Genomic DNA, 14,243 nt, shown 5'->3' on the forward strand with positions numbered 1-14,243 from the left:
CACCACCATCACTAGATCCAAAAAAGTTTTAAAAAAATAAAGGAAAAGTAAATAGGTTAAAAATATCTGAAGTAGTTCTTTTGGGGTAGAAAATAATTGGAAACTGAGTGAATGGCTAAACAAATTATGGTTTCTGATTATTAAGTAATACAATTGTACTCTAAGAAATGATCTTGTAGGATTGCTTTTGAAAAACCTGGGAAAACATATAAATTGCTTCCAAGTTAACTGAGTAGAACCAGGAGAATACTAAATACTGTACTAGCAATATTGGAAGATGATCAACTGTGAGTAACCTATCCATTCTCAGCAATTTAATGATCCAAGAGTTTAAAGAAAAAAATGCTACTTACTAGAAGAGAAAGAATTGATTAAGCCTAAATATAAGCCAACACCCACTTTTTTACTTTTATTTCTCTTAATTTTTGTGGGTGCATGGCTAGTATGAAAAAAATCTTTAATGACTACACATGTATAATTAATATCAAAGTGTTTGACTTTTCCAGGAGTTGCCACAGAGAGAATTTGGAAATCAAACTGTTTTTAAAAAGAATGTTAAATGGGAAGTTAGACAACACAGTGGATGGAGCACTGGCCTCAGAGCAGGAGGTCCTGAATTCAAATCTAGCCTCAGACACTTAATAATTAAATAGCTGTGTGACCTGGGGCAAATCACTTAAACCCATTGCCTTGCAAAAACCAACAAAAAAAAGAAAAGAAATGAATGTTAAAAGCGTTGTTACATGTAATTGGATAAGATAATATCAAAGCTATCATTTGGAAAAATTTTTTTCAAGAGGACTGGAAATGGAAACACAAGCAATTCAGATATCTTCAGGATGGGTCACTATAAAAGCAGAAGCAAAAACATGAAAGGAAATGGAATGGAAGGTAATCACAAAGGTATAGTGTTGGTGGGAAACAGCTAATTAAGTCCAGGGAGCAAGTTGAACTGGTAGTGAAATCAGAGTTGTGGGGGATCCTTATATTTTTCCCCCCTGCTCTTTTCCCTCAGAAAATAAAAGAACCTAGTTTTGCAATCTCTAAGGGATCTATCCAACATGATTTGTCATATCTGTCATGTAATTTGTCATGCAAGTTCTATCTGAGAATATATCTTAGTCAACCATTAGATTGTGTGCTCCATAAGGGTAGAAAGGAGAATGCAATTTTTCTCTTAATGGTGTATTTGAAGTCACATTACATGTGGGAGAGGCAGATTTGACACAATACATTGATGATTCTTCTCATGATTGGTGCAATTATTACAGCTCCATACTCTTGTTTTCCTAGGCATTATTTTTTCCTGAGCAATATTCTTTGCTAAATATTTAGAAGATCTCAGTCCTTCATCACAAATTCATTGTAAAGTTTGTGATTAACAGCCAACCCCATCTCCCTCCTTGGTTGCACAGTTTAGTTCATCTTTCTTCTCTTCTTGAAAGCTACAAACTTTGCCTTGCTATTGAGTCATCTGTCATTCCCTACACTATGGCATTGCCATTATGCCGGTATGATGTCTTTGTGAAGTATTGGCCTGTCATGTGGAGCCTGAGAAATCAGAAGAATACATTTGCCTTTGATAAAATCATTCAGAGGATATTTTTTCCCTAAGAAAGTAATGTTTATCCTTGAAAAGATGAAAAAAAGATAAGAAACACATCTTTGGACTGTTTTATGTGCCAGATGTCCCAAGAGATAGAGTGAAATGGATATATACAAAACACAAAACAATGCTATTCAGAGAAACATTTCTTTAGACAATTTTACATTGAAGAAAATGAATCAATCAATTATTTGTGTATTTATTTATTTATTTGTTTGTTTATATATTTATTTATTTTTAGTTTTTGCCAGGCAATGGGATTAAGTGGCTTGCCCAAGGCCACACAGCTAGGTAATTACTAAGTGTCTGAGACCTGATTTGAACCCAGGTACTCCTGACTCCAGGGTCGGTGCTTTATCCACTACGCCACCTAGCTGCCTCCAATTATTTATTTTTAACATAATATAAACTCAGTGTATAAGTGGCTATTTTCTACAATGGAATTATCATGACATCAGACCTGCTACTTAGGCAATAATGTTCTCAGAAGACTGCATGCAACACTAATTGACTTCCTAAGCAATGACAGATATCTTTAGCTGAAAGCTCCTATATTGTGCCTTCATACTTATGTCACTCCTTTTACTCATTCTTATACTATGTCTTTCCTTATCTATCCAACTTTAAAAATTCATAGACCACTGAATAGCAGTCCTGGGTTTAAATTCTACAAAAACATTTACATTTCCCCTTGCAAAGTGGCTTTTTCTCTTTTGACCTATTTCCTCATTCTTAAATGAGGACTTGGACCTGATGACCCCTCAGTTCTAAAGAATTTTATCTCTGTCTATTTTACCCAAAACAGTAACTCAACTTAAATTCACACTCCACCCAGAAAAGAGTACAAAAGTGGTTTTAGTCTATCTAGGTGAAGAAAAGATAACCTACCATTCAATAACCATTTAATAAGCAATTATTATATACCAAATTCCATGGTATGCACTGACTAAAAAATGCCAAAAACCAGTTCCTGTTCTCAAGGAACTCAAAATGCAGTGGGGAAGGCAATAAACTAGATAGAAAGATAGTCAGACAGGCAGACAGACAGATAGACACAGACAGAGAGAGAGAGAGACAGATAGATAGAGAGAGAGAGAGAGAGGTAGAGAGAGAGACAGGTGCTTCACCAAGAAAAAATAAAGTTACTAAAGTCAAGAAGCTTACTTTCTAATAGTGGAAGACGAAACATCAATGGTATTTAGAACACCATACCTTGTTCAGTCCTTCCTCAACTCATGATGCTTAAAAGAGGAAAGAAGTGAGGAGTGTAACTGAGACACTCTCAGAAATAGTAATCCTACAATGACTCAACAATCAAAAGAATAAGATTCAGGGTAGCATTACTCCAGGGTGGTAGTAGCAAAGCTGGCCAGAAGGTATGGTAGCCTAGAGAGAGAGAGCTAAGTAGAACCAAGAGGATAGTGTGATTAAAACTTCCTTAAGAAACAGTGCCTTAAAAGGAAGCAGGTGATCTTGTTTGGATAAGTCATCAGATTCCTCAGCGCTTTGGAAAACTCCTTAAATGCTTAAGTTGAAAAAAGTTACTGTAGCTTTGCACTGGAAGAACTTTTCCCATGTTCCTTATCCCAGTGAAACTGAAGACTCTTTATTTATCCCTTCAACATTGGTGTTGCTGCTGTTATTGTTTCCTTTGACCCCATTTAGTGTTGTCATTGCAAAAATGATTTGCCAATCCCTTCTCTTCAGATAAGGAAACTGGGCCAAAGAGGGTGAATGAAGGGCCTTGTCCAGGTCTACAAGCTAAATGCGTGGGGTCAGATTTAAACCAAAGAAAATGAATTTTCTTAACTCCAGTCCAAGCATTATATCTCCTGTGCCACCTAGATATTTTTGGAAAAGGCATTTGGAATTTATTTGGAATTATAAATAATAAAAAAATCAATTGCATCAATAAATATGGAAATAGTGAATTGATTATTAATTTAGAAAATGGCAGATTAATGTTACTTTACTTTTGCTTTTCAGTCATTTTTCATTATTGTCATAGGAATAAAAATCTGAATCACTATTTATTAGAGAAATGCAATAAAAGTTACCGTATTAGCTAACTTTAGCAAAGTAAAACACCAAATGCAGGAAGGATGCAGAAAAATAAAAACACTAATACTCTGTTAATTGAATTAGGAACTTGTTCAAACATTCTAGAAAATGATTTGGAGCTGTGCTATATAACCTCTAATGCAGTTACACTACTTCCTGGGCTACTTCACAAAGAGGCCAAATAAAAAGGAAAAGGACATGCATATCCTTTATTTGGATGGATATATATAGATATAGATATAGATATAGATATAGATATAGATATAGATATAGATATAGATATATAGATATGTATATAGATATAGAGATAGAGATAGAGATGATAGAGATGATAGAGATGATAGAGATAGAGATAGAGATAGATATACAAACATGCACATACACACAAATATGGATATATATTCCTATGCACATACATTATAAATATATCCTTATAAACATATTCTTATAGCTATATATTTACATCAACTTTTTTAATGATGGCAAAGAATTCAGAATTGAGGGGTAATCATTTTGGAAATGGTTGAAAAAATTATGGCATATAAAATATGATTGTGATGGAATAATATTGCACTGTATGAAATGATCAGGAAGATGATTTTAAAAACCATGGAAAGGCATATCAACTGATGCAGAACAAGATGACCAGAATAAGGAAAACTGGGGATTTAAAATATTTCCAATTTTGTTATTTTTCATATTAAATCTATTGAATTCTAAATTCTCTCCCTCACACCTCTCTCCTTTTCATTGAGAAAGAAAGCAATATGATAACAAGTATACATGAAAAATCATGTAAGATATAAATCTATCTTGTCTATTTTAGAAAAAAGAAAGAAAAATAAGAAAGTGAGAAAATTTTATTTCAATTTGAACCCAGAGTTCATTAGCTCTTTCTTTGTAGCTCCACAGCATTTTTCTTCATGGATCCTTTGTCTTAAAACACTGTATTGACCAGTTTAAATAAGTGTTTCACAGTTGATCATCAATACAATATTGCTTTTGCCATGGGCAATCATTTTGTGGTTCCTATCTCTTTACTTTTTTTGAGGTTTTTGCAAGGCAAGTGTGGGTTAGGAGGTTTGCCCAAGGCCACACAGCTAGGTAATTATTAAGTGTTATGTACGTTGAAAGGCTTTGTTTCTGCCCCTTCATGTCAATCACTGTCTGGGATCACAATCTAATTGGTACATTGCTCCCCATACCTTTTCCCCTGCCTTGTTCATTATGCCAATGAGAAAGAACAGCTACCTCTCCTTGAGCATGCACTAAGGAATAGGTCTAAAAAGCTAGCTTAACTTAGAATTAGGTGGGGAAATCTCATCAGTTTTTGTTGAGATTGAGGCGAAATATTTTATCTTAACTCAGTATCTGGGCATAGGCAACCCCAGTCTTTGTAATGTAAACTAACCCTTCTCCTTTCACATTCTTGTCAAACCCCAATACTTTCATATTCCTTACACTATAAGTGTGTGTATATATATATATATATATATATATATATATATATATACATATATATATACAAATATATATATATGTATATGTACATATATTTGAAGAATGACTTTATCTGCAATATACAAAGAAGTGGAATATTGCCATCCAAAAACTGGTGGAAGCAAAAGTTTGAAAGTGAAAAAGAAAGAAACAAGTTTACAGAGGAAAGAATACAATCTTTTCTGATGACTTCTTTGGCTGAAACTTATTTTCCATTTAGTATGGATCAATTAATATTCCATTCCATTCTTCTGATGGTACCTTTACACAATAAATTAGAGCAGATTTATGCTAAATGAAGGCAAATGATGAATTTACTATCACACTTAATTTATCTAAGAGTCTGTGTAGCTAGATTGTATTTTTTATTGTATTTCTTCCCATTTTAGACTGCCTAATGGATTAACTTACACATTGGAAGAATCAAAAATATATTCTTCAGATTTTTCATGTTTTCATGGATGGGCTTATCTGTCTTGGGAAAATGGAACATCTTCTTGATTATCTTGCCCATGGCATCTCTAACCTTCTGATTCCTCAGACTGTAGATGATGGGGTTCATCAATGGAGGAAAAATTGTATATGTCATTGCAACTAAAAGGTTTTGTATAGGTGATGAGTCTGTTGTGTCCCTGAGGACTGCAGTTATTACAGAAATAAGAAATAGCATGAGGATTATCAGCTGAGGGGAGCAAGTTGAAATGGCTTTGTAGCGCCCTTCCACAGAAGGAATCTTGAAAATACTGGAGAAAATGTGAGCATATGAGGCTGTTATAAAGGCAAAACAGCATAAGAAAAGAGCTGAACTTGTTACAATTAAAAGAAATTCAGAATGAAAGACATCGGAAGCTGAGATTTTCAAGACATGAGGAATATCACAGAAAAACTGATGTATCACATTAGATCCTGAGAAGGGCAGTCGAAACAAGTTCCCTGTATGGACAGCTGAATACACAAGCCCACTGAGCAATGAGCCCCCTGTGGCCCAAAAACAACTTGTTGGAGTTATGATGATGCCATAGTGTAGGGGTTGGCAGATGGCTACAAAGCGGTCATAGGACATGGCCACAAGCAAAGCAAACTCAGCTGATGCAAAAAAAATAAAGAAGAAGATCTGAGCAGCACAGGCAAGGAGGGACAGGGAATGACTGCCAGACAAAGAATTCACAATGAATTTAGGAAGAGTGACGGAGATGGTGCAGACATCCAGGAAGGATAAGTTGCTCAGGAAAAAATACATGGGACAGTGAAGGTGTGAGTCAGTAATAATTGCTGCAATGGTGAGAAGATTCCCCATCAGGGCAGCCAGGTAAATCATCAGGAACAGCACAGCATGCAAGACCTGCAGCTCCCGCATGCTGGAGAATTCCATGAGGAAGAATTCTGTGATGATAGAGAAGTTGCTCATTCCTGCTTGTGTGTTAGAATTCTATTCAAATCAAATAACACTATGAGTAACGGAAAAAAAAATTTGGATCAGAAGCATGAATAGAAGAATCAATTAAAATACTTTAAATTGAATTAGAAAACGATTCTGTCCCATTAAACTTGAATAAAAATAAATCACCCTGTCTAAAGGCCTAGCTTATGTTTGAAAATTATGAGGCCAAGATACATTCAAGAAATCTGGAATAGTTTTAAGCACTTAGTTCTGAGAATAACCAGAGGGAATTAAACATGATGAACATTAGGAAAGCTAATAGTATCTCTGCAAATTTAATAAAATTTAAAAAGACATAGATAAATTTACACACACACACACACACACACACACACATATATATATAATGTGCATTTGCATACACACAGCTATAAATATAGTCATATCTAAACATATATCTATACTTATTTATCTATACATCCAGAAAGAGAAAAAGAGGAATAAAGAGAGAGAATGGTGAGAATGAGGGTAAGATTGATACTCATTGCATATTTCATGGCCTTGTGTTTAGAAGGGTAAATACATTTTAACTTTATATAAATTGTTAATTTATTGATATTACTCTTTCAAAGAATGGTAAATCAAGGTTCAAGCTCATTAAAATTTTGGTAAAAACTAACAAAGATCTTTAGTAGTCCAATCAGAACTTGAAATAAATTATTTTTCTCAATGCTCTTTTTCTCTTATAGAAAAAAAACAGCAATACAGATAACTTTGAAAATAGTCAAGTGATTGCTCTGTTATTGATAAGTCATATTTCAATTGTGTCTAACTCTCCATAGCTCCATTTGATTGTTTAATAGCAAACATGCTAGAAAGGTTTATAATTTCCTCCTTCAGTTAATTTTGCAGATGAGAAACTGAGACAAACAGTGTTAAGTAATTGGCCCAGCATGATACATCATACATCTAATAGTATCTGAGGTCAAATCTGAATTCGTGACAAGGAATCCGGCAAGCTCTACATTACTATATAACAGCTAGATTACTATGTCTGCTATTCAATAAATAAATATATATTGTTTAAGAAATACATATATATATATATATATATATATATATATATATATATATATATATATATATATACACATAAAATGGCAGACAAATACAAAAGTTCAGGCCAAAATAGAACTTTTGTTTCCTCAAAAATTTTTCTTTTATTTTTGTTTCTTTGTTTCCCTGACTTTTTGTCCTCAGTGCTGTACATCCCTTTTCATACTTGCCAGGTTTTCAAGAGCTTTTGATTCTGAGTTTACAGGTAAGCACCTGGTCATCATGTCACTGTTCCATTCTTGCCAAGACTGTGCACATGAATCACTTTGCTCTAAAAAGAAGCAGATGCCCTATTTGTGCCCCCAAACTATAATCACAGGCAGGATCCACTTTGTTTGTCAGGCTGAAGAATTTCCAAATGAATTAGTTTCCTCTTTATTCTCCCTCACTAAGACTCTTGTCTGAAAATAAGATGAATAGCCCAAGACTAGCACATATCTCCCATCTGTTTCAATGATCATAAGACGGAACTGAGAAGTCAAGAAATCTGATTGTTAAACTGAATTTTGCCCTTCCTAGATATTACACGCTTAGTGTCACCTCCTCATCTTGTATTTCTTACTTTCTATGGGCTTCAGGGTCAGAACAGATAAAATTAATGTTTTGGATGTTATGATCTACATTACTCCTTCCTTGATCCAAGATTCGTGATTCCTATAATCTGTACATAAAAATTTTTCTTGTGTAAAAGGAATCTATTTCCCCAGATCAGTTATTAGGTCTTTGAACTACTGAAAGAGTTCATTGACTCTACAAAGGAAATAGGATTGGTGTTGTGATTTTATATCTCCAGACCTGTTAGAGAAAAAAAAAACTGTCAATCAATACAGAGGACATACTGATTTTCAAATAAATATACAGAAAGAGATAGTTGATAGAGGAATAAATTAATGGATATGTAGAAAGATGCTATAAAGACAGCAATAAAGACATAGAATTGTATATTGCATGTATATATCTCTATATACATAACTGTTTTATAAATGCAGAAATATATTATTGTTATATTTATATACATATATGTATATGTGTATATATACACACACACACACATATATATATATATATATATATATATATATATATATAGAGAGAGAGAGAGAGAGAGAGAGAGAGAGAGAGAGAGGAGAGTGAGAGAAGATAGAGATAGACACGGAACTAGGGGTGATAGATAAATGTACATTATTCTTCCACTTAGCCACAACTACCTTTGTGGCTTGACCCTCTATCCAAACTATTGCCCCAAATGTGAACCACCAAATCAACATTAGAATTCAATCTCCCACTCCAAATATTCCATCATTTAGTTTCAAAATTCAACCTTTTTAAGAGCATTGAAAAAACTCAATGTACCTGAATTCACTGACCTAACAATCCCAATTTCTATTCACTTGTAACAGACTTCACTTCATACTTACACATATAGACAGACACACAGAGTCACAGTCAGAAATGCATACAACCCCCCCCCCACACACACACACATACAGAAATAAAATAGTTCCAGGCTTCTCTTTCCTTCTCTATAACCCAAAATGAAAAGGAAGTCACATACCTAGAGTTCTCATAGGTCAGCAGAAAAAAATAGAAATTTGGAGTGTTTCAGGTCACATCAGCAGACTCATAATTTTAATTTTCTTTTAAAAAGAACCAATATTTCCTTTATATACACGGTACTTTAAATGCCCATTTTCAAGTCAGTGAAAACTAGGCTGTCTAGAATTTGCTTTGAGTCATTCAAAAGTGGCCTCCCCCCCCCAAAAGAATTTCTGAAGGTCAAATGCTTTCTTTGAAAATTGCTATGGAGTTTCTGAGGCCCTCAGGGAAGTCGATTATCCCTATAAGCCTGTCTCTATCAAATATGATCATAGGAGCAGAAACTCAAAGCTGGAAGAAATATACAACTCAATTATCAAGGTTCTTTTTTTATAAAGGAAGAACAAAAGCATACAGTAACTGACTCTAGCGTGCCAGTTTGGAAATGACAAAGTCACGGGCAAGAAATTGTCTTCTGTTTCCATAGTCAGCACGCCCTGCATTGAATTTATTCAAAAGTCCAATTTGTCTTTGTTGTATCAAAATTAAATTATAGCTGAGGAGAGGGAGGAAACAGAGAAGGTAAAGTTAGAACTGATACAGGGGAGGCTAAATGGTGCAGTGGGTAGAGCACTGGCCCTGGAGTCAGGACTACCTGAGTTCAAATCCGACCTCAGACACTTAATTACCTAGCCGTGTGGCCTTGGGCAAGCCACTGAACCCCCTTTGCCTTACAAAAAAACCTAAAAAAAAAAACTGATACAAAACTTCTGTGTATCCCAGATATCTTTGTAGTACTCCATCATAAAGATTAAGCTAAAGATAAAAAGCAACAGGAATTGATCCAATTGTTCAACTCTCCTTGTGATCGGTACTACAAATTTGAAATTAATTGGCAATAGAACTGGGGTCTATAATCATGGATCAGAAAGAAATATTTGCCATATTTACATAACAAACACTATTGAAGTTCACAATTACATATGACATCTCTCATGAGCCTAAAAATTATTCTGTTAGAAAGATTATATTATGCACAGGATATAGGTTTGTGGAGAGGGGATCAATGACACTAAGATTTATTCAGTCATTCACAGTAAGTCCCTTGGTTGGATATATTTTTATAAATATCATGGTTAAAAACTTTCTCCCTTTAATCTCATTAAAATGTGAGCCACAAAGGACTAAGTTTTGGGAGTCTCTCAATTCAACAAATATGTATTTTCTACTGTGTTCCAGATACATAACCCCAAAAAGTCCCTGTCAGTGAGGAAGAGAAAACAAGAAAATTAGTAGATATACGTGATATATGTATAGGAATATTTGGAAAGCATCTCAGGAAGCCCCCCCCAACCAAATAACCAACTAATTAAGAATCAGAAACAGAATTTGAACTTACTTGATTCCAACCTACTATGCTATCCAAAAATGTGATACCAAACTGTCCACTGAACAAAGAATCACTAAAAATTAGATAATAGCCATGATTTTTAGTTCACACCTTAAGCACCTGAGCAAACTGATCAGTCACAAATAAAAATAATTAAAATTGTATTTAAAATACCTGAGCTATTTGTTCTGATGTGTGTGTATGTCCCAGTATCTGATATTATCCTTAGGTTCTCTGACTCCTTACAGTTCTGCACATATCTGGACACTATCTCTTTCCTCATCAATTAATTCCATCCTCTCTGCTGTAATGAAAAATGTGGCATGGCACTGAACTCTAAACCTTTAAACCTACAGGCATCATGGAGATTTTTAGTGATTCTTATGGTATAGAATCAGGTAAAATATATAGGCCATTGTCTTTACAGAAATTTCTATGAAATCATGAGTTTTCAAGGTGAACATTCATAATCCTTTGTTATCTAGGGCTTCTCTGACCCATCCCTTGAGAATAATTATAGTGGGTATATTTTTATAAACATCATGGTTAAAAACATTCTCCCTTTAGTCTCATTAAAATGTCAGCCACAAAAGAATAAGTTATTGGGAGTCTTTCAATCCAGGATGGTCTTAGGGAATAGAAAATAGGTATACCATGCTAAGTGTAAAGGAAAAGGGGAAAGAGGAGAAAGATGAAGGGGAGACAGCAGCTAACATAAGGGCATGAAGGAGGAGTATAAAGTGAATGTTGCTATTAGGAAATTAGGGGAAGACAATGTTGGGTTCTCTCATTAAATGGAAGTCTTCCAGATCATGACTCTGTCCTCCAGTAAGAAGGTCCAATGAAAAGAATAAATTATAAGATGTGAATAGCATGATTGATTCAGTCTCGCCAAATAATGTGATTTCCTAATAGTTTTGTTCTTTTAAATGTTTAATTCAATATTTTAAATGTTTGCTTCATTTAAAATTTTTATGAATATTGCTTTTTTGAGGTCTATACCTCCTAGAGATCAGAGAAAATGGTCTTGAATTTTCAAAAAATACTTTATAGTTAATCTTTCTCTGACAGCAAAGAATTTGAAATTTGGGGTTACCCATCACTTGAGGAATGACAGAACAAGCTGTGGTATTGTGATTGTGATGGGGAACCATTGTGAAATGAAAAAATAATTAGGGGGATGTCTTCAGAAAAATATGTTATGACTTTTATCAACTGCTGCACACGAAGTGAATAGAAGCAAGTCATGATTGTATATAGTTGGGTTTCTTTTGCAAGGCAATGAGGCTAAGCCCAAGGTCAAACAGCTAAGTATTAAGTGTCTGAGGCCAAATCTGAATTCAGGTCCTCCTGACCCTAGGGCTGGTACTGTATCCACTGTACCACTAAGCTGCTTCTATAATTGTATATAATAACAGCAATATCATAACAGTGATCAATCGTAAAGCATTTTCTTCCTCTAGTCAATACACGGTCCAATTCCACTAACATTCAAAGGAAGAATTAATAAACTAAGAAAAAAAATTGAAACAATTTTCTAACTTTCTTATTGTTCTTCCCATTTGTGACATGGTGAATATGCGTATATATCTTACATGATTTCACATATATAATTGATGGCATATTGCTTGCTTACTTGGTGGACAGGAATGTGATGGGGGAGAGAAATTTTAGAACTCAAATTTTAGTAGCATACATAAATAAATAACAATTTTTTTCAAGCTACCTGCTTTCTGATACTGCTCAGATTATATCACATGAATTGTCTCCCCATATTTTTTTTCTGGTCATCTCCTAAAGCATTTATTCTAGCACAAAACTATTCCATCAAAATCGCATACCATAACTTGTACTGTCTTTCCTAAATTGAAGGGAATTCCCTCAAATTCTAATTATTTAAAATTGTTAAAAGAATTTCCACAAATATGTTTTCATTCATCATTCCTTTCCCTTTTTCTTTTATCTCTTTGTAAAATTGCCCTAAACATGGTAGGGCTGAGCCAAAGAAAAATGCACAGTTTTGCAGATCTTGGAGCACAGTTCTTAAATATTGTCTAGAAGTTCATAACTAAACTAAAACTGCATTTGTGTTTTCCCACATCCCTTCTATGATTTGTTTTTTGCTTTTTGCTTTTTTGTCATATTAGATGACATGGTACCTTGGAGTTTTTATTTTGAATTGCATTCCTCTAATCTATAGTTATTTTGACATGAGCAGGAAGAATTTAGAAAAACCTGGAATGACTTACTTGACCCGAAGCTGAGTGAAGTGAGAAGAATCAGAACTTTGTACATAGCAACAATAATATTGTGTAATGGTCAATTATGATGGACTTAGATCTGCTCCATGATACAAAAACCAAAGACAATTCCAATGGATCTGTGAACAAAAATGCCATCCTCATTCAGAGAAAAGAAGAATTAAGCATGAATGAAGGCTTTAGCCTAATATTTTCATTTTTAAATTTTTTTAAAATTTTTTATATCTCAAGGGTTTTTCTTTTTTCTGATTTTTTTCACACTATTATTTATGCAAATTTACATTTAACATGTAATGAATGCTTGTACATGAATCACTTATATAGTATTGCTTGCTATCTTGGGGGGCAGGGTGGGAGGGAGAAGAACATGGAACTCAAAAATCTTACAGAGAATGGGTGTTCTGGATTGTCTTTACATTTAATTTTAAAATAAAATAATAAGAATGATGATGATTATGATGGTAATGATAATAATAGTGACAATAATTCAACTTACCAGAAAATATCTCAAGACTTTTTGGACAGAGGCAAAATGGCAACGTGAAGCTAGCATGCTCCTGGAGCTTTACAACATTAAATGAAGTCTCTACACGAACATTAAAGCTACAGATACCACCAAAAAAATGACAAGATCCAAAGAAATTTTCAACAGAAGATATCATGGAGGATCTTTGGTGAAGAACTATCTTTTTTTGGTGGAAAAGAGGAAGTAAAGCCAAGCTAGGTGGGATAGGCTTTTAGTCACAGTGTAGTCCAGGTCCAGATCCCAAAAGCTTAACAACACAGATTCCAGCATCTATATAGCAAGCCAGCAGGGAGGGTCCCAACCCTAAATAAAGTCCCTGCCCACAGGCCAGCCCAGCCCAGCCCAGGGATCACTGGGAACAACTTGAAGGGATGGTGAGAGAAATCTGCTGCACCAGAATGAGTGTGGAGTGAGAAGCACTGGCCACAGAACCTGCAGTGAGAGTGAGGGAAACCAACCTGCACCTCTAGAGCACAACTCACAGACAGTAAGGGAGTCAGGGTAGACTATAAAAGTCTCTCTGCTTTCCCTGGGGCAGGACTTGGCTGTTTACCCACACACAGATCCAGGATGCAGTTTGGCCTTTGACACTATGATAGCAGGGACCTCCTCACAGCTCCAGGGCAGAGGGGAGGATCTGTGATTATCTTCATATCAAAGTACAGACAAGAGAGCATAAGACCTTGGAGGAATAAATGTCCCAATGGGGTGCCCTCCCCAAAAAACCAAAGCCTTGGAAGTGCTGTAAATTAGTCTTGGACTGAGGAAATGAGTAAACAACAGAAAAAGAAGAATCTGACTTTAGAAAATTACTTGGTCCCATGGAAGATCAAAATACATACTCAGATGATGACAAAATTGGAGCA

At 34.7% G+C, this 14,243-nt stretch overlaps 1 protein-coding gene across 1 annotated transcript; it reads right to left on the reverse strand.

The window, feature by feature from the left end:
- Positions 1–5,561: 5,561 nt before the first annotated feature.
- Positions 5,562–6,575, reverse strand: LOC141519445 (olfactory receptor 14I1-like). The gene has a single exon (XM_074231685.1). It carries the CDS (start codon positions 6,573–6,575, stop codon positions 5,562–5,564), a length of 1,014 nt encoding a protein of 337 aa, XP_074087786.1.
- Between the last annotated feature and the right edge of the window lie 7,668 nt (positions 6,576–14,243).

Source organism: Macrotis lagotis, chromosome 3 (genome assembly GCF_037893015.1).
Source record: "Macrotis lagotis isolate mMagLag1 chromosome 3, bilby.v1.9.chrom.fasta, whole genome shotgun sequence".
Lineage (NCBI taxonomy): Eukaryota > Metazoa > Chordata > Mammalia > Peramelemorphia > Peramelidae > Macrotis > Macrotis lagotis.